At 47.1% G+C, this 21,407-nt stretch overlaps 1 protein-coding gene across 1 annotated transcript; it reads left to right on the top strand.

Annotated features, from left to right (window-relative positions):
* Nucleotides 1-13,050: 13,050 nt before the first annotated feature.
* Dcstamp (dendrocyte expressed seven transmembrane protein) lies at nt 13,051-20,254 on the top strand. The gene is made up of 3 exons (XM_035449659.1): nt 13,051-14,079; nt 19,066-19,206; nt 20,180-20,254. Exons 1-3 carry the CDS (start codon nt 13,051-13,053, stop codon nt 20,252-20,254), a joined length of 1,245 nt encoding a protein of 414 aa, XP_035305550.1.
* Nucleotides 20,255-21,407: the final 1,153 nt, after the last annotated feature.

The following is a 21,407-nucleotide window of genomic DNA, read 5'->3' as shown; positions in this document are numbered from 1 at the left end:
AGTCTCCATGTCGGTTATTTGGGAACTGGCAGTTAAGAAAGAAATATCCACCAACAAGTCATCACCTCTGTAACATTCTTACCTCTCTGTCTGATTCAGAAAGCCACCTGCCTTTACCCTCATGCTTTCCATACCACGCCAATGTCTCTCTGCTGTATTTCAGAACTCGAATGTTTCTAAGAAGAGAGCACTTGGTCCCCGTCCCTGGGAGGGAGGTGGTGGTAACCTCGGGAGGTAGCCCAAAGATCCGAGGTTCCTAAGGCATGAAGGGATTGCAAGACTAATCTCTCCTCCTCCCCCACTTTGCTTCCCAGCTTCCACAAGGCAAAGCAACTTCTCCCACCATGATGTCTGGCCTCTCCATAGACCCAAATGCAAGGAGAACAACCAGGCATGGACTGAAACTTCCAAAACGGAGCCAAAAGAAACTCTTAAAATTAAGAAGGAAGGAAACACCAAGTCACCCCTTCTATCTAGATCCCCTTACACGTCCTGAGTCTTGGTGATCAGGGGACCTGGGAAGCTAGCACAAGGCCAGTGCTCAGCTATGCTTGGAAAGTGCACTCAATCAAGAGAAAAGGCAGATGATCCTCTGGGTGTCAAAGGCCAAAGTGAGCCAGTTGCAGGCTCGGTAATGGAGCTGCAGAAATAACCAGCATGTATGAGAGCGTTATCACAGATCTTCACAGGAAAGCCCAGCTGAGTGTGTGGCTCTGTAGGGCAAAGGAGAGGCAGAGCCAGCAGGACTGAACATCCAGGCAGAGCTCTAGGTCTTTGTTCACACAAGAAACATTGTGTTGTCTGGTGTAGGCTGTGCAGGAAAGACTGTCATAACTTAAACTTAAACACTGTTGTGACAACCCCTTATTTACGCCAGACCGCACACCTTCCAAAACCACCCTGTCCCTATCTTGGTTCTCAGAGGGATTCCTGAGGTGAGATGAACTTGGAACCATCCATGCTTCTGTGGCTCAACATATCTAAAACGGCACAGATTCATTGATGGTGGGAGAAAACCTAGGATGCTCCTGTCTCTAGGATACTACAATAATTTCCTGGATGGCTGCTCCTCACTCGCAGAATCCTCATGAGCTCCCTGAAGCCCAGGTCCAGATCTTAATAACCACTGTAGAATCAGAATGGACTGTACACCTTTGCCCTCTTGTCTTGCAAGCGGTTAAGCTGTATATGGGGACTGATACTAATGTGTGCTCTCAAAGTCACCAAGGTACATTGGAGCTGGCCGGGTCAAAGTCCCCAACAGGGCATGGCTTTTTCATTTCCTAAATTCACAGGAAGCACTGAAATGACATCTTGCAGCTGAATTTGAGATGACCACACCCCTTTCCTCTACCCCAGGAAAAACCCACTTGTAGGGGTCTTTAAGGTAGAAGCTCACTTGGCCATTTAGTCCCACTCCAAATCTTGAGAATTCTGAGGGACTCTTGGAGCACTCCTGGGGGTATTGGAGAGTTGTAAGTATGTAAGTATGTAAGGTCAGTTTCTCCAGACTGCCCGGAAGGAACCGCCAACCTCTTCTGCTAAGAGACATGAGCCTCCCTCCCCCTCCCTCATTTCTTCAAATGCCAGCACCTTCCCTGTATTCATTGTCTGCACAGGCACAGGGGTTGAGCTTCCTGTACTCTCCCACTGATGCCTTTCTACTCATTTCCATCCCCAACAGGGCTCCACCTCGGGCAGACTCCTCCCTTCCAGGCTCTTGGATTCAGCCCTCAACCAAAACAGCTCTTGCAAAAGAACTAATGACCCTTAAGTCCCAAAGACCAGGGCCATTTCCTGGGTCTCCTCTTTTTTCTTGTCTCCAGGTCCCTCCCTGAAATCTTCACTGCTTGTGTCTTCCTCAGCTATGGCCCCCAGAACTGTTTCTGGATCAGCCAGACACACTCAGGACAGTCGGTCCCCCACAGGCTGCAGCCCTGTGCCTTTCCCATTATTCAGTGCTCTTCCTAACTTCCCCTGCTCACTCCACTCTCCCTGACTGCACATGTGAGCTCCTGGCTGGAGACCCTGTCTTCCCACATGTCAGCTCTCCCGGCTTGAACTCACCTCTCACTAGCTACAGGCAACTCCAGAGCTTGCTCCAGGAACCTGAGGCAGCCCCTGGCTTTGGTCTCCAATGGCCACTCCCAATAAAGGGAGACTGATGGGGGAAGTCCTGCTGTGTATATGCTTCTCTTATTGGTTAATGAATAAAACACTGATTGGCTCATTGGCCAGGCAGGAAGTGACATATCTGGGCAGAATCAGAATATAAGCAGGGACAAACAGGAAATCGCTCTCTTCTCTGTGGAGATGTTGAGCAGACTCAATGTAGACCCCCCAACGGAGTAAGAGGCCCAGACCTTTTCTCAGGTAGGATAAGACCACTTGGAAATATTAGAAATGGATTAATAATTTAGGCAGAGCTAGCCAGTAGGAAGCCATAGCCAGCATCCAGCCGCTTTATAATTAATATAACATTTGCATGTTTCTTTGAGACTGAAGCGGCAATGGCACCTAGCCGGGCCAAGAAAACTCACATTACAGGAGACCTTTGTTCTCCCTCCCTGTCCCAGTACAGGGCTCCTCAGAAAGTTAATTCACCTCACAGTTTCAGGTTGGTTGTGACCCTATTGTTGGGGAGGCCAATTTGTGCTGATTTGGTTAATTCCAATCTCTCTGTCTTGTTATATTTCTGAACAGTTCACCAGGGAAGATGGGCTTCTCCTGACCCCTTAACAGAACCTGAGCAACCTTGAGCCACTGTCTCCATACTTAAATGGCTCCTACAGAGTTGAGAGGTAGGGGCACACACCTTTAGTCCCAGCACTTGGGAGGCAAAGGCAGGTGGATCTCTGTGAGTTCACTGCCAACCTGGATTACAGAGCAAGTTCCAGGACAGTCTCCAAAGCTACAAAGAAACCCTGTCTCAAAAAACAAAACAAAACATAAAAACAACAAAAAAGAATGGCTCCTACAGAAAGATCTGGTCACCTCTCTTTCCTTGTCCTTACCCAGCTACTAAACAAACAAATCTCTCTATTTTGTCTTTCTTTTCCATTTATGCCAATCTGGGTCTGCTTGTTAATTTTGTATGTCAATATGGCTAGATCATCACATATAGCTCTTTGGCCAAACTTTCTATCATGTGAGTGAGATTAACATTTGAATCAATTAACTTTGCATAAAGGACCTATGAAATAGGCAGGCCTCATTTACTCAGATGGAGAGTAGAAGACTGGGGTCTCTGAGGGAGAAGAGAATTCTTCGGGGAAATGACCTGTGAACTCAGGCTGCCATGTCAGCCCTTTCCCGGACCTATAGTCTGTCAGCTCGAGTCTCAGAGCTTCAACTTGACCTCAACAGATTCAATTGCATTTGACTGAATCAAAATTTTCAATGGAGAGAGGAAAAATATTTGTTGATTTAGATTTTGGAATTGCAAGTCTGCAACTGAATGAACAAATACCTTAACCCCCTCCCCAGTACGTGTGTGGTGTGTGTGTGTGTGTGTGTGTGTGTGTGTGTGTGTGTGTGTATATACATATATATATATATATATATATATATATATATATATAATATATATTGTTTCTCTAATAAATTACAAGCTCTTTACAAACCAGAAGTTGGAATTGTATTAGGTTTTTTTCATCTTTCAGTGTCTAAGAACTTGGCAGAGTTTCAATAAATGTCTATTGATTTATAATTCAGTTAAATCAAACTGAATGATTCTTCCAAAATTTTAGGGAGACAATAAAACTGTTGGCATCATTGAAGAGTCCAGATAGCATATGTGAAATAGATTAAAAAAAAAAAACATTTTGAGAAGGGAGAAAATCAATAATTTAATCAGGAGTCTAATTGCCAAGCATTACTATGTCATACCTTGGTGTGTAGGTGTGTTTTTGAAAAACTGCCAGACTCGTAAATTCACATGAGTAATAGTTTTGAAAATATGACTTGATATCTTGAAATTGCTGTTGCTTTTCACTCAGTCATAGGATCAAACTTGTTATTAATAATGATCTTTAAAGCGACCCCCTTCTCGGTGACACTTTCAGGAGGAATTGTAAATTTTCAGACGAAATCTTTCACAGACTAAGAGTTTCTGAGGTTTTCCTAAACCCCTTAGACAACAATGACCCTCTTAGCCAGGAAGCAAAATGTCTAAGCTGGTGGGTGAGTCCTACATGGAGTTTGGACATTGACAAGTGCTTTAGACCTTGGGCTCATCCAGGAATTTGTCTCCAGCTGTGGATGGGGACTGGGGTTAAGACTAGCCTGGCAACACCCCCCTCCCACCCCCGCTGCTGGGGTGAGGGAGGAGAAAAGAGGGAAGGGGGGTCCCCAGCTTCACAACTCGTTGTGTTGAAAATATCCTGGTCCTTCTTCTAAGGAAAGTGCTAGAATGAAATCCGTGGTTTCTTTTACCCTTGGGGACATTAAATGACTTAGTCACTCTGTGGGGGAAATGAAGAGATCGATTCCGGGAGATGTGGTCACCTTGTCATATCTGGTTCCCTTTTCCCTACTCTATATTAAGCCTTGGAGCTTCCAGAAGGGTGTGCTTTGTGCTCCTGGAGGAACCTGGGGGAAACTTGTAAGTAAACCTCCAGAATAATCTTGCTTCTAAAATCGCTTTTAAAAGAAAATGATTGGAATCAAGTCCCATGACCAAAGAGCACCTTAAAACGCTCTTCTGCCTCAGCCGTCTGCCTATGTGGTGAAGGAACAAGAAGACAGCTTTTCGGGGCTGGTACCGGGCTGCTCAGAATCTCAGGGAAGGCTGCCCAGGGATGTCCTGCTGAAGGCACGGTGTGTGCAGATCTTCCTGGCTTGGGCAGGGTGAGTCTCTGTGGCCCGGCATCCTAGGCATCCTGTGGTGAGTGCGGGGAACTGGTTTGTGATGCACGGATGCAGAGCGGCCCAGCCTGGCCAATGGAGAGCTTCTCAGCTTTGCAGGACACAGTGATGGACGGGACTGTTCTGCAGACGCTGTTCTGTTTACCCCTAGGCTTCCATTAATCTCCCTTCTTGTAAGAAAGCCGCTTTCCCGGAGAAGGCAGTTGCTGGCTTCCCCAAGGCAAGAATGATTAAAGCAGAGAGGTGAGGAATTCATTCCACTTCGGAAGAGGTTGCGGCTCCTGCTCGTGCTATTTTGGCAGCCTGAGAGAACAGCGTGTTCCCAACCAAATGATAAGTTTGCAAGACAGAAAGAAAGGGAATAAAAAAAAAGGAGGAAGGAAAAAGGTCGCAGCCGCCTTTCATTCCTCCTTTGTTCCACTCCCAGGTGCTAGCTTTGATATTCTGCCTCAGAAGTGGCTGCAAAGTGCTCACTGCGGGCCTCTGGGACTGTCATCTGTGGCTCAGAGACCACTGGGCCAACCAGCAGGGACCTTGGAGAGCAGCAGCTAGCAAGCAAGCTGAGGGCCCAGGAAGTGAAATGACCTATGAAAGACCACACAGTTGGTGTGGGTAGATGCAAGCTAGGGAGCAGGCCTCTGGACTCCATGCCCTGGTTCTTTTTTTTTTTTTCTTCACTGTCCCCTTTGCTGGAATTTCTTTTAGAATGACTTTCATATCATGTCAGGTCCTGAAGGAAGCCAGAGGCAGGGCTGGGTGGAGGTGCCCTGGAGGAGAGAGTGTCCCTTTGGGTTAGTGTTCCCCAGGCATCTGCAGATTATCTGGGCTGGCTGAGCTTAGACCATGGGCCTCCATGCAGAAGCAGGGTCAGAGAGAGCTGAAAAGTATAATACACCAGACCAGGCCAGTGCTCTGCCGCCCGGGAGAGAGACCCAGCAAGAACGTCACAGTTGTGGGCTCCTGGCCTTTCCCAGCAAGAGGGCCGTGTTGTGTTCATTGCTCCCACCCTTGCTGTAGCAACCATCTGTCTGTGAGCCCCACTGGCACAGATCTTCCATCTAGAACATTCCTAGGGAAGGCTGCTCACTTGCAAGCTGTCATTATTATTTCATGATTCTATTTGTTATTAGGTCTGGCCAGGCCTTGCGTCTGAAGCAAGCTGGGAGATACACTTGCATTTTGAAGCTTGATTTGTGCTCAGGAATAGGGGTGTCCCTGGCTCCCAACAAGGCGGGTGGAGTGGACTCTGGGTGTTGGGGTGGGAATTCATGAATTCCATGCCAGGCCATGCTGATACACTGAAGTTTAACATGTACACACACACACACACACACACACACACACACACACACACACAGAGAGAGAGAGAGAGAGAGAGAGAGAGAGAGAGAGAGAGAGAGAGAGAGAGAACCATGGCTAGCAGCTGTGTTTGCTAGCTACATGTGCAGGGTAGATGGAAAAGGCTGATACTCCTGCTTCCATGGCAACAGCTCAGCCCTACATAAAAGCAGGTACCCCTGGGCTCAGGTTAGATACACAGGCTGTGCAGCCCTGCAGGGCACTCCGTTTGGGTTCCGGGTCCTCCCCACAGCCCTGTCCTTTTCTGTTTCTTCTCACTGGGTCTCACGATCATCAACCCTGTGAAACAGAGATGGTGTCCTGGTGGCTCTCCGCTGTGAACGCTGGCTAAGGCTCGCCTGCTTGGGGCATGATGCAAAATGTAGGCGAGGGATAAAAGCAAGGGAGTGGTGGTTACTAGTGGGAAATTGCTGCTGTGAAAGCAGGACGCGGGCTCCTTTTTGTTGGAGACACAAGTCTGTTGAGTCAGGCAATGAGCGTTTATTGATAATGGAAGCAAAATGAAGAGAGATGACAGGCTAAAGGGATCAAGCTGCCTAAAGAAATGACGTAGAAGATGAAAGACCCTGTGAACACGAAGGAAGGGAAGGGAGCAAACGCAGCTCTGATAAATACAAGGATGCACAGACTAGAAATCACGCAAACTATCCCAAGGAACAAAAGAAGGAAAGTGATTCCAGGGCGTGGCTGGAGGCTGAGCAAAGGTGAGAAGTGGAAAGACAGGGGGACTGGAGGAAGTGGTGAGCATAAAGAAAGCCAAGTGCAAACTGACAACTGAGCCCAACATCTGTCAGACTGAACCAAGATTCTTTTTAAAGTCAGATGTGTCCCCAAAGGAAGGATTCGAACCCAGTGTACCCAGTGCGGCTGTGTGAGGAAAAACACCCTCTAAGGGAGTTAAAGGTTGATGGAATCTACTCACCCAATATGACTAATGTCCTTGGAAGAGAGGGAAAGGTAACTGCTTGCCACTGCTGAAGAGAGGGCGAGTCTTTGCATTTGCTTAAAATCACACACTGTGGAAGAATAAAAAGAAGTAGAGGAGGGAGGCAATGAGGAGAGGAAGACAGAGATTTCTCCCCCATCTCTGCACATGAGGACATGCAGAGAGAGCGGCCATCTGCACACCAGGAAGAAAGCACTAGCAGAGTCTGGCCCAGCAAGACCTTGACAGGGTCTTCCAGTCTCCAAACCTGTAAGAAAGAAATATCTCCTTCTTCTTCTTAGGTATTTCGTTATGGTGTCCCTGGCCACGTGCACCCAGGGAATTTTTACTCCAAAGTCTCTGAGAAAGAAACAAACAGCTTTCCAGACTCTGGACTTCACAGCTACTGAGAAAGGAGAGACTCAGGGTAGCTGAAGAAAGACTAGCAGGAGGGTGGGACCCACACTGAAGCAAGAAGAGCTCACCAAAGTCTAGGGAATGACATAGCATCCTAGTACCAGGGGAATAGAGCAGCCATCTTGCCTCTCAGCCTCCCATGAACATGAGTGTCCAGGCTTCGCCTAGATCAGAAAATAGAAAAAGTCTCCATTTTCTGTGGAAACGCACAAAGATCTGGACTCATCATTTCCAGGGAATGTTTGGAGACGTTTCTCTCCCCAAGAAGGAGCAGGAAATCATCTAAATTAGCAAAAATGATAAGCAGAGGGAGGGGAAGAAACCAAAGCCATAGGAGAGTAAGAGAAGGGCAGGTTCAAGGTCAGGACTCTGCGTCCTCCCTTGAGCTGTGCACTAAGAGAAGGCCTCCGGTCTTTCTCCCGGAAGGGTTAGTGTCTTTGGGTGACAAAGGAGGATAACTGTCCCTCGTTGAGTAAACATGTGCCTCTTTATAGGATGAAATTGCAGCCATAGATCTTATCTAATTGATGAGATTTTTATTGGGGAATACTAAAATTTTATTGTGCCTATAAATCTGTTTCATACTTGGGGAGGAATATCTGTATTAAGAACGTGTTGTATAGGATAGAGGCAAGAGAAGGAAGAAATGAGCCTACAATATACATTATTAATATTTCAGCAGACGAGGAAAATCGGGCCTCTTAGAGGAAATTAGAAAAAGGAAAAAAAGAAAGAAACTGGGTGTTCTTATTTTGCTAAAGACGAATCTGCTGGTTGGAGACATTTTAACCTCACTGGGTGAACTTTTGACAGGAAGAGGAAAACCAATGAATAGATAGTAGAAATGGATTTGTGACACTTGGGTCAGCTCTTGAGTAGTCACTGGCAGTATATGTGGCATGTTTCCAGTAGAAACAAGCTCAGAGAGCTGAGTGTTCTGTCCTCTAACCCAGACTTGTGAAATCTAGGCAGGATGCAGAGGTGACTGCTACGGCTCACTGCAGCCTGCTGTCTGCTGTGAATTCCACTGTACTGACCACTCTGCGTGATGGCCAGCGGCGAGTTTCAGTAAAGGCTCAGGGCTTCAGCATCCTCAGCATAAAAGGCAAAGTGTGTTTGAAGTAGGGGGTGTGGAGGCTTCTTGTAGAGTGCCCTTGACGTAATAGACAATTAGGACTTACTGATGTACCCATCAGCCAAATAACAGCATGGGATGGAATCCGAAAGTTCTGCTGTTATTCTAAAATTAATGGCAAAGGAAGTGTACAGGGCCATGTCTGGGGAGGCACAGCTCCTGACCCACTCTGGGTGGGAACCATGATCTGCTCACTGTCCGGTGTCCACCAAGCCCTCCATCGGAGGGACAGCGGGTAAGTTTTAGGAGCCCAGACCCATTGGTGATAGTGGCCATGTGTGAGCACGGCTCACCTCCATCTGACTTGATTCTGAAATGACACAAGCTTGCAGGAATAAAGAATGTTGGTCCTTCAAGGTGCCATCCTAAGCTCGTTTCTAAATCCCCCTTTTCCCTGATGAAATTAGAACAGCCTCCTGTGGGGAATCTTTATTAAAAAAATATTTTTACTTTATTGTATTAGTGTGTGTGTGTGAGAGAGAGAGGGGGGGGGAGGGAGGAGGCATATTTATATGTACAGCTACGTAGAAGTCATAGGACAAATTTGTGGAGTTCACCCTTTTATGTGGGTTCCAGATATTAAAACTCAGGTAGCCATGTGTCTTAGTTAGGGCTTCTATTACTGTCACAAAAACACCATGGCCACATGCAACTGGGCGAAAGGCTTATGGCAGTTTACAGGGTCCAAATTACAGTTCATCCTAAAGAGAAGGGCAGGGACTGAAGCAGAGACCATGGAGGCGAGCCGCTTACTGACTTCCTTCTATGGCTTGCTCAACCTGCTTTCTTCTTATCTAACTCAGGACTACCTGCAGGCTTGGCCCCGCCCCCTCCCATGTTAGTCAAGAAAAATTCTCCACAGAATTGTGCCTAGGCCGATCTCGTGGGGGCATTTTCTCAACTGGGGTTCTCTCTTCCCAAATGACGCTAGCTTGTGTCAAGCTGCCAAAAAACTAACCAAAACACAAATTGCAAAGCAATTGTCTTCACCTGCTGGCCCCAGTGTTTAGGGTCTTGCTAGACCAGGTGGCAATGGCTGCTGTTACGGCGGGGTGGGGGTGGGGTATGTGATGTTTCTGCATAAGCTCATGATTTGAAATGCTTGGTCTCCAGATGGCGGCACTATTTTGGGAGGCTTATGGACACTTAGGGAGTGGGGCTGAGCCTGAGGAAGTAGCCACTGGGGGAAGAGTTCTTAGGGCTGTATTTTCCCTGCTCACTTCCTGTCTGTTAGTATTCAGGCATCTGGACTGGCCTGCTCTGGGGGTTCTGACAGGATACGCCCTCAGCTGCAGCCACTAAGAGCATCACCTGTGCAAATCCATTATATTCCCTTTTAAAGGGCCCTGCCTACCCTCCCAACTCTCTCTCTCTCTCTCTCTCTCTCTCTCTCTCTCTCTCTCTCTGTCTCTCTCTGTCTCTCTCTCTGTCTCTCTCTCTCTCTCTCTTTCTGTTCCCCCCCCTCTCTCTCTGCTTCTCTGCCTGATTCTCTATCTCCCCCACCTCTCTTTTCTCTTTTGCAGCTCCTGTCTGAGGGAGAAGGCTTCTGTGTATGTGATTGTCTTATTGGTTGATGAATAAAGCACTGTTGGCCAATGAGGAAGCAGGATAGGTGGGTCTAGGCGTCGAGGAGGATTCTGGGAAATGGACTAAGAAGGAGTCACCATGTGATCGGGGAAGAGTGGACGCATGCTGCTGGCGTCCCATAAGACAAATCTGTATAAAATATATAGATTAATGGTTATGGTTGATACTTAAGACAGAGCTAGCAACTAAGAAATCCTAGTCATTGGCCAGGAGCATTTGTAACAAATATTAATCTCTGTGTGTTAAACGTCCCCAGAAGCCAGTCTTCCCCTTTCCCCTTCCCTTCCCCTCCTCCGTTTTCTCATTCCCTTTTCCCTAATAAAAAACCCCTCCACGTGAGCTCTGTTGCATGGTGTCTTTTTCTCTTGAGCTTCTGTTTTAAAAATTACACTGTCCACTCTCTACCTTCTGTCTGCGTGTAACAAATGTCCTCTGCCAGGCCTCCCTTGTGTCTGGATGTCCTGCCCAAGATCCTGGGGCCAAACAATCTAGACTGAAGCCTCGGAACATCTGCCCTTAAACATCCTACCAAGGTTTCCTGTCAGGAATTGTGTTGCAGCAATGAACAAAAGCAACAGGTACAGCCTTTCTTCGACACGAGTTCTCTCCACATCTCTTTTGTGCTAATATCCATTCAGAAGGACGCCTGCAAACTCCGTGTGTCATGCACCAGGAATTTACCCGTGCTTATCACTAAGGTGCCCGTTCCCCCCATCTTGATTCTGCCTTTGTTAACCTCCTTCAGGCTGAGCACAGAAAAGGAATCAGATTTCCACCTCTGGTTGCTCAGTTCATGCCCGGTAGCCACCACCTGCATTCATCATTTCCAAGCCCAGAGTGAAGCATGCATTGTTCTCAGGGTCAGCGTGTGCTGGGTCCTCCAGCAGGTAGAGCTGGGGAAGGGCCGGTCCAGCTGCGGAGTGGGAGGGGCTGAGCGGGACGGTGAGTGTCGGACGACTCAGACTCTCCCCGCTCCTGGTTACCAGGGAGAAAATACACACTGAGTTGGGAGATTTGTGGAAGCAGGATCTCGATTTATTCCAGTAGGCATGAACTTATATAGGGTTGAGGTAGAGGATGGGAATTTTAGGATGGGGTGGCGACGTGGGGAATAAGGACCAATCATATTCTAGCAAATTGGCAGGTAGCTAGGCAGGCGGCAGTCTTACATCAGGACTTGGTGAGTCACCCCCATGTGGAGGTTACAGGCCAGAGACAGGTGGCCAAACTCTAGGCAGGCTCAGGAGGTTACACTGGACCTCACATCCAAGCCTTTTTAGGCCCAACAAAGCTGCACCATAAATCCTATCCCATAATACTTGCATGAAATCGAGTGTTTTTGAGAGCATTTAAAGACATATCTGTGCCCTCATTAAATCTTATACATATGGTACAATGTTCATTAGATATTTTCATGTCAGTTAAGGAAGGAAAACATCAAATTTAGTTATATCAGTCCGAACGAACCCAACTCATTGTAAGTTCATCACAGAACTAAATATGTGTAACTAAAAGAATAGTAGCAGCCTTATAACACCTTCATTTTAATTGTCCCAGATCCGGAAAAGATGATTAAGTTAGGGGCAAAAATATTCTTTGTTTCCTCAAATAGTCTCCAGAGGAACCTGTACTCGTGAGGCGGGGATGGCAGAAGAGGAAGCCAAGACACTGGCACCAGTCCAACTCCATATCCAAGTCTGGATGCCCTTGGTATGCTTTCTGGTCTGTAAAACAAGAGCACAGAAAACAGATGACTGGTAAAGGTGCTCTTACATAACGCACCTTGTTGACATTGCAGCGCCATCCATCAGCCGAAAGCTTGTATCAGCTCTTAGAGCCCACGATACAGGACCATTGCTTCTGTCAATGGATAATTACAGCCAAGCAGACCAGGACAAAATTTGATGGTGAAAAAAAAACAAAATTAAACAGCATTTATTACTTTTCAAGTGTATGTGACCAGCTGGAAGGCTTGCTGCAGCGTGGGGGTGGGGGACAAAGACAACTGTTTGACAATTTGACAATTGCACAGCCTCTTGTTCAGTTGAGGGGAGCAACAGGACAAACGTTGCTCCTGTGCTAGGACCTGGTGTGACAGACTAAACAACATTTCCCTAAGCTGCCTGTGTCCCAGTGTCTAAAACCTGTGAATATGCCACCTTATATGGATTCTGCAAATGTTGAGAGGGAATGTTAGTCTAGACTATCAGGGTGGCCCTAAAATGTCACAAAGTTCCTTTGAAACAAAATACAGAAAGATCAGAGTTACAGAGAGGTGGTGTAAGGAGAGAAGTGGGGGCCAGAGAAAAGGGAAGAATCAACCTGGCTGGCTTTGAGACGGAGGAAGGAGCTGGCCCAAGGAAGTAACGCAGTCCTGGGAAGAATCCCAGCTCTACAGACTTGTCTTAGACTGCTGACTCCAGGAGGAATTCTAAGGGACTAAATAGGTGTTTCCTTGATCTAGTTGTTTTGGTTTTTTTTCAACACAAGGTTTCTCTGTGTAGCCCCGACTGTACTGGAATTCTCTCTGTAGACCAGGCTGGCCTCGAACTCAGAGATCAATTACTTCTGCCTCCCTAGTGCTGGGATTAAAGGCGTGCGCCACCACCTCTGGGCACTTCTTGATGTATTCTATTTCTCCCACTAGGAAGGAACAGACAGAGGGGTAAAGAAATGATATGTATTTACAGTTAGCCCGCTCTCTGACCTCTAAGCAATTTCTGAACTGGGTTTCTCTTCTATTTCTAGGGACACAGGGAGGATGAGGCTCCGGACCTTGGGCACCAGTATCTTCCTAAGGCTTTGGAGGACGTATGTGTTTCCAGGAGGTACTGGCTGGCTGGACGTCATCCAGCACTTGGGAGTTTGTTGTTCTGTGGCTTTCCTTGCTGTCAGCCTCCTCTCAGCAGCTTTCTACTGGGTCCTGCCCTCAATCGTCGCGCTCGCCGCTGTCTGGGCGAGCATCTGTGTTTTTCTGTGCTGCTCCAAGCATGCGCGCTGCTTCATCCTTCTCGCCTTCCTCTCCTGCGGCCTCCGTGAAGGGAGGAACGCTTTGATGGCGGCTGGCACAGGGGTAGTGATCTTTGGACACGTGGAAAATATGTTTTATAACTTCAGAGGTCTCCTCGACAGTATGACTTGCAACATAAGGGCCAAGAGCTTCTCGATACACCTTCCCCTTTTAACACGCTACAGTGAAGCGCTCCAGTGGATTTATGGCCTTGCCACTCCGCTCAATCTTCTGGATGACCTCGTCTCCTGGAACCAGACTCTAGTGGTCTCCCTTTTCAGTCCCAGACATACCCTGGAGGCTCACATGAATGACACGAAAGGAGAAGTCCTGGGTGCCCTGTCCCATATGGTGGTCGTGACGGAGCTTCTGTCTTCCTGGGGCCAGAAGCTACTTGCCCTGGCCGGGCTTCTCCTCATCCTGGTGGGCACCGGCCTCTTCATGAAGCGATTCCTGGGCCCTTGTGGCCGGAAGTATGAGAATGTCTACATCACCAGACGGTTTGTTCAGTTTGATGAAAAGGAGAGGCGCCGGCAGCGGCCCTGTGTCCTCCCTCTGAGTAAGAAGGAAAGGAAGAAATACATCATCATCCCGTCCTTGAGGCTGACTCGGAAGGAGAGGAGAAGCCTGGGGCTGTTTTTCCTTCCCGTCCTAACCCATCTCTACATGTGGGTGCTGTTCGCAGCTGTGGACTATCTACTGTACCGACTCGTTTCCTCCGTGAGCAAACAGCTCCAAAGCTTGCCAGGGCTCGAGGTTCACTTGAAACTGCATGGAGAGGTAGGGGCTCGCCGGTCCTTCCTGTGGTGACCCGGGGCCTTTTTATTGGTGGGCCTTGCAAACAGGCTGGGACTTCCTAGGTCAGTCAGTGTCTCAGATGGTGCCTGGCACGCAGAAGGAGCCCAATAGGTGTGGGCTAAATAGGTCCCAGTGTTAGAATATAATCCTGTTTTTTTCTATGGCTACTATAGCAAATGATCACGGGCTGGGTACCTTAAAACAGCATTATATTTATTCTCTTTTGGTTAGAAGGTGAGAAGTCTAAAACCAGTAGTGCTGGGCTGAAATCCAAGTGCTGTTGGCATGGGCGTCTTCCTTTCAGAAAGCAGGGGAACATTCACTCTGTCTCACCCAGGATTACTTGGCCAGTGGCATCCCTTGGCCTGTGATGGCATCACACACACACACACACACACACACACACACACACACACACACACACACCTCTCTGTGCCTGGAAAAAGTCTTTGTGTCCCTCTCAAGCAAGGTACATGGTCACATGATGGTGCATGGGATAATTTCTCCATCTCAAGGCAGCTGACTTAATCTCACTGCTGAAACCTATTTTCCAGACAGAGTATCACAGGCTCCTGGAGTATCACAGGACCCTGCGGTATTTTTTTCTTTGGGGAACTGTCACTCAGTGTAGCCTGGAGGGTAGGAAGTCTCTGGTTTTAAACGTTGATCTCACTCTGCTTGAGTCTCACAAGGGGGTATAAGCAAACCTAAGAGGCAGCTTTGGGGCTCGACTTCCTCTCACAGTAAAGATGTGAGCAGACAGACATCATATTCTTCCGAAGGAGAACTTTCTCATGCAGCCTGAGTCCTCGTCAACAGAAAGGGCCTCTCCCTCAGGAGTGGGATGTTGAGGAATCCAGTAATTGGCTTAAAACACTGCCCATGTGCACAGTGTCTGCTTTTGTGCTGTAACTTCAGTCAGTGTCTCTGTGTATTGCCCCCCCCCCGTGTGTGTGTGTGTGTGTGTGTGTGTGTGTGTGTGTGTAGTGTGTGTGTATATGAGTGTGTGTGTGTGTGTCTATGTGTGTGTGTGTGTGGGTGTGTGTGTGTGTGTGTGTGTGTGTGTGTATGTGTGTGTGTGTGTATGTGTGTGTGTGTGTGAGTGTGTATGTGTGTGTGTGTGTGTGTGTGTGTGTGTGTGTGTGTGTGTGTGTGTGTGTGTGTGTGTGTGTGTAGAACTTCTATGGGCAGACACACAGTTTCAGATTCTCGTTTTGTTTTGAATGGGAGACTACTTCCATAAACACTCCCTGTGATCTCAGAGTGGGTGAGCTACAGACCACACATTGGGAAACTCTGGCTCAGGACCTAAATAGCAAGACCTTCTAAACCTGGCGTGAAGGGTAGTGCCACAGTGGAACAGAAGAGACAAGGAAGCCCATGGATCCTTCTCTCCAGAATCCACTCTACTTGGATTAGAGGGTTTTTTTTTTTTTTTTCCCAGCCTCGTCCCAAGTAACGCCAATTAGAAAGGGGTCCTCAGTGTGGCTGCACATTGGAGAACACATTCTGATTTTACACCTGAGGAACAAAGCCAGAGCCCCAACCTTGATGCTCACCAGAAACTTCTGCAAGAAGCTCTCTCCTTCCTTCTTTCCTTCCTTCCTTCCTTTTTTTCTTTTCTTTTCTTTTTTTTTTTAGACAGGGTTTCTCGGTGTAGCCCTGGCTGTCCTGGAACTCACTTTGTAGAGCAGGCTGGTCTCAAACTCACAGAGATCTTCCTGCCTCTGCCTCCCGAGTGCTGGGATTAAAGGCATGTGCCACCACTGCCCTGCTTCTGTGAGAATCTTAATCACACAAAGACAGTTTCTTTCTTGGACCTGGTGCCCCCTATTGGGGGGCGTGGAATCTGGACTTTCTTAAACTCCTCTCCCTCCTCTTGGCAGCCATGAGCCAGGAGAGAAGACTACGGGTTACATCATATCTTCTTTTTTCTTTCCTATGTTTCCCCCCTGTGGACATGTGTGATTGTGGTAATATTTCAGAGGTTCTAGACAATAGCAGACACTTGCCTGTTTTTTTAACATTGCAAATGATGGCGTTGAACCAGGTGGAGTGTGCATGAGAGAGAGAGAGAGAGAGAGAGAGAGAGAGAGAGAGAGAGAGAGAGAGAAAATGGAGCGTATGCTGGGGTTACGTACAATATGCAGACCAGTGTAAACACACCGTCTCCACATGTCAGATTTTTATCAAGATACTGGGAGGAGGATCACCCTGACCCTACTCTCCCTTTCTCTGCTTCTGGGTGCCTCAAGGCACCCTGCCCCAGGCATGCTTCTCTTCCCTTTCCTCTGGCCCAGCTCACCCAGTCTCGGAGCTCCTGCCCTCCAAATCCTGAGCTGCTTCTTAGAGTTGATTACTCTGAGCTCTCTGCCGCCCCTGAAGAATTCACTTAATTATAAGGTTCTCTGCTGCTCTAGATATCTGGAACGGGCAGATAATGGAAGACGTGCTTCATATGAAGCCAAATGAGAAGCCCAGAAGCAAAAGGCGTCTCTCCGCCTCACTCTCCCCCAAGTCTTCTTGGTTTGCCCTCTCATTTGGTCCTATCCCTTCTCTCATGCATTTCTCTCTCAGCCAATAGCAAACATCCATGCCTGGAGTGTGAGAGTGTGTGTGTGTGTGTGTGTGTGTGTGTGTGTGTGTGTGTGTGTGTGTGTGTGCCCACAAGTCCTATCTTTCCATAAAACTCATTTTGGACACTGGTATGCTGTTGAGTGCCAGAGACATAATAGTGTCTAGACCACGATAGTCCCACTGCAGACCTCATATGCCAGGGAAAGAGGCCTCTGTGTACATGCATTATAGCATCGGGGTGGTGGGCACTGAGTCAGATATGAGTTCAAGGTTCCTGTGCCATCTCCTGAGTTTTCTTCTGCTGTGCCTGGGAGACTGTGCCAGCAGCTAGCCTCCTTCCGAGTGACTGGCAATGCCCTGCCCTTATCCCAGGATGCCCTTGAAGGCTCCTGGCCTTGTCTGTCGCTGCGGATTTGTGAAAGACAAATCAGACAGTAGGAAGAGAAACATTGGTGCAAAGTTTAGCCAGTATTTCTCTTCCACCATCATACAATTTTAGACAAAGGTTTTAAATAGAGAATATGGGAAATGATCTGACTGGAGCTCGGATGGATGGCGGTGTAAGTAATAATAGCCCACACGCCAGCTCTGGACCACGTTAACTTTCCAGGACAATCCGATAGCAGGACCTGCCTCCCATCCATCACACAGCAACACCATCTCAGCAAATTGTTTACTTAAGAGAAGCAAACATACTCTAAATCACCGGGGTCTCGTTTCGAAGATTGCTTGGCATTTTGAAAGAGCGATTGTGTCTCCTACACTGTGCCCTGAACCAAGCCCATAGAAAAATGTTGACTCGGTCTTTCTCCAACTCCCAACTGCAAATCCCCAGCTAGATTTCTAGACTAAATGGCTCCTTCCCAGACCGAACACCCGCTGCTTCCTTATTGCTCATCACCGACTCAATCGATGTGTTTGTTTCTTCCACCGTATTAAAAAGAGCGCACGCCGCTGCTCCAGGGACTGAAATCTCCATTTAATTGTAGACCGACTGTCTTTTTAATAAAGGGAGCAGAGAAACTACCCAAACGTTTCTCACTGCTTAGGGACAAATGTGATTTGGCATTTGTACAGAGGGCCCAAGTTTGGTGGTAGGTCTAAGATGCAAGATGTTCTCTGGGTGTGGTTGTTTTTCTTTCTTTCTTTCTTTCTTTCTTTCTTTCTTTCTTTCTTTCTTCCTTTCTTTTTATTTCCTATGAGAGGTCATTTACTTCTGCATGGCCCCAGGGCTCTGTGGCACTGGGGTGATAATAACTTACTAAGTATTCCAGTCTGTAAGGTTAATGCCCCATCCCCAAGGTGTTTAATTTACACTGGGAGTAGTTTATTCATGGGCAGGATCTGGTCCATTAATTCCTGCTTTACCAAATTAGAAAACAAATCCACTGGGAGAGTAAATGACTTTCCCAGGTCAGAGGAGAAAAAAAGCTGAATCAGCATGCCCTCTCCATTCGGGTGGCTGAACATGGTGGCTGAGTGTCATCTTCTGTCTTCTGTGTCATCCTCTGAACAATGGGTTTATTCTCTAGCCTTCAAACCCCTTTCCATACACCCAGAGACACCAAAAAATGCCGTTTTAAAAACCTCCAATGTGGCTTTAGGGGCTCCCTCAGTGATGTCACCCAAAAAGGGGGACGTCTAAGTCTAAAGAGGAAGAAGTCCCCTAATTCCAAAAGATTGGTTGACACTATGATTCAGGGAACATCTTTTAACTTGGTGGTCTGAGGAAGAGGAGGAATTAGTCCTTCCTCAGAGGCCAAGCCTGGGACTTGAATGGCTGAATAACCAACCACGTCCCCCTTCCATTTGAGCTGACTCCCCTTCTTTCATCACCACTGTGCCCCTAAATAAAGAACCAAGTATTCCACTAAAAAAAAAATGGGTGTATGGCTGTGTTTGTTAAACACAGTTCTCTACCTTCATAGAACTGAGTGTTTCCACGGGCATGTGGCTAGCTCACCAGGAATCCACAGAGCAGACAAACTCTATTCCACAGATTCTCTCCACAAATCCACTTTGGAAGACACTGTCACCTTTATAGATAAAAGTCATTCTCTCTCCTCTGCGCCAATCACGGATGCATACAGGAAGACATGATGGACAGTTACTTTAGACAACTCTCCCTGAATATTTTCGGAAAAATAGTGTGTTGCAAGGAAGGAGGAAGACAGAGGCAGGGAAGATGGCATATTTATTGGTTCTTTTGCTCTTTCATTTTAGAGGCAAGGGGCTCCTGACGTCATCCATGACTCTTCTTTTGATATATCTATGTTTGAACCCAGCTGCACCCCTAAACCACGGCTCAGTGTGTCCGAGACTTGGGTTCCTCTCAGTGTCATTCTTGTAACACTGATAGTATTAGGACTGTTGTCTTCCACACTGATGCAGCTGAAAATTCTGGTGTCGGCATCTTTCTACCCTGGTGTGGAGAGGGAGCGAATCCAATACCTCCATGCAAAGCTCCTCCAGAAAAGATCAAAGCAGCCACTGGGAGAAGTCGAAAGGAAACTGAGTCCGTACTTTAAAAAGGTAAGGCCATGGGGAGCACAACTCTAATTAGGGAAAGCATGCCTCCTCTAATTAAGCTAATGCTGTCTTGGGAAGGCAAACAATTTCAAAGCGTTCTACAGCTTCAAATCAGGAGGCCAACTACAATATCACTGAGTGAACCTATTGAATCAAGTATTTTGTAGTTGGCTATTGAGACGATCTTTTGGCTATTTTGGAACATGACCCTTTATTTACCTTTCCACACCAAAGATAAAGTAAAAGCATGGAAGGAAATAGCTCATTTTCTAATAAGTCTATCTATCTATCTATCTATCTATCTATCTATCTATCTATACCACACAAACACACACACACATAGATAGATAGATAGATAAATGTAGATATAGCTACGTATGCTTCCTATACACATTACTGATTTTACAAATATTAATGAGAGAAAAACAAGAAACTGCAACTTGTTAAAAGAATAATTCAAAACACTCTCATATTCAGGTCATCAGGACAACAAAGTAACGTTGATTTATAAACGCCAAATTAAGCCAGGCAATTGGGGCACACGCCTTTAATCCCAGCACTTGGGAGGCAGAGGCAGGTGATTTTCTGAGTTCGAGGCTGGCCTGATTACAGAGCAAGTTCCAGGACAGCTGGGGCTACCCAGAGAAACCCTGTCTTCAAAAACAAAAACAAACAAGCAAAGCCAAAGTAGATCATTCCTCAAGCACCAGTGGGAGGAATCACTATCTCTAGAGAGAGACTCATTCCCTCTCAAACACCAGATCGCTTTCATTGGTGCTAGCAGATGCCTACAACACACACAGCTGGAAATAGTACAGCCAATGGCTGCTATCCGACCCCTACAACACGTACACAGCTGGAAACAGTTACAGCCAATGAAAGACCAAGAGAGACCACAGGGATATTTTCTGTGGTTTTCAAAGTCTATAGCTGAGGCATTTGAAGGGATTCCAGTGTCTATTCTTGCATTTTGCAGATTCATTTCTGGCTTCCAGTCCTGAAAGTGATTAGGGAGAGACGTAAGGACACTGCAAATGAAGATGACCCGTGAGAAACATGGAGTCCTTCTTCTGGGGTCAGCTGCTGCTTGCCTGCTCAACAATGGAGGGCTGTATGAGAAGAAGATCTACGGATGCTTGGGTTTACAGGGTACCCTTCCCTCTCTGGTGATTTTTCAAGCCACATGTCAATCATAATGCCAAATGGCTCCCGGGTAAATGGTTTTTCAGTCTGCCTTCCAAACAAAACGAGGTATCTAGATTGTATCACAGCTAAAGGGACTGTGAAGACTTCAATGAAAATGTCCTCCTGGGGCTCCCAAGTTTGAAAACTTTTTCCTCAGTGGATGGTGCTGTTCGGAGGAGGCTTAAGAGCTGTCTGTGGCCTTGCTGGACAAAGTGTGTCACTGGAGCAAGACTTTGCAGTTTTATAAGCTATGCACCAAGCCCTGTTTGCTCTCTGCTTCCTGCTTCTGGCTGGAGATGGAGCTCTCAGCTGGTCCTGCCTCCATGTTTGCCCATCTCCACTGTGATGGTGACAGGCCTTATCTCTCTGGAACCCTGAGCCCAAATAAACTCTTCCTCCTTCCTATAAGTGGCCTTGACTTATCACTGCAGTAGACAAGTAAGCAGTCCAGAGGCTATGTGCAGGCCTCTTGCTGAGGAGTCCCAGCATAGGACAAGAGAGAAAAAAATCAAAAAACAATTATGAAGAGTCTACTTCAGTCTCACAAGCAGATGCCAAGAACTCATGTATACAAGGTCAGCTGTGTGTCTATTAATCTCTTTCTGTCCCCTCAATGCCCTTCACAAAATGTCTCTCACAGTACCACCCACAAGCCACCTCTCTTCACTATTCCCTTTGGCAAAGCCTCTTTCTGAAGTCTGTTTACAGGAACGCTCAGTTACTTTCCATTACCTCGTCTTCTCCCATACCCTCAAGCCTTTGTCTCTGTTCTTGTCTCTTCTAGTAACTCCTCCGTACGAAGTTTGGGGATGGGATGGTGTATTGCACAGCCTCCTGGGATGAAATGCCTCCTGGGACCTGCATATTAAAACATACATCTTGGGTCTCTCTTCTCACCTTTTCTATCACAAGACATCTAGAAGAAGGGAGTCTCCTTGAATACTGATCCCATTATCTCTAAGCAACAGACGAAGTCCTTTCTTCCTTGTTAAAACTTTTTTATCTTTTCATTTTGAAAA

The sequence above is a fragment of the Cricetulus griseus genome, chromosome 10 (genome assembly GCF_003668045.3).
Source record: "Cricetulus griseus strain 17A/GY chromosome 10, alternate assembly CriGri-PICRH-1.0, whole genome shotgun sequence".
Classification (NCBI taxonomy): Eukaryota; Metazoa; Chordata; class Mammalia; order Rodentia; family Cricetidae; genus Cricetulus; species Cricetulus griseus.
Note: the sequence above shows the minus strand (reverse complement) of the source record. Positions and strands in the feature narration are given on the sequence as shown.

Coding starts and splice junctions, on each gene's coding strand:
- Dcstamp (XM_035449659.1), top strand. CDS start 13,051: ATGAGGCTCCGGACCTTGGGCACCAGTATCTTCCTAAGGCTTTGGAGG. Junction 14,080..19,065: donor ACTTGAAACTGCATGGAGAG/GTAGGGGCTCGC, acceptor ACACTGATGCAG/CTGAAAATTCTGGTGTCGGC. Junction 19,207..20,179: donor TGAGTCCGTACTTTAAAAAG/GTAAGGCCATGG, acceptor TGCATTTTGCAG/ATTCATTTCTGGCTTCCAGT.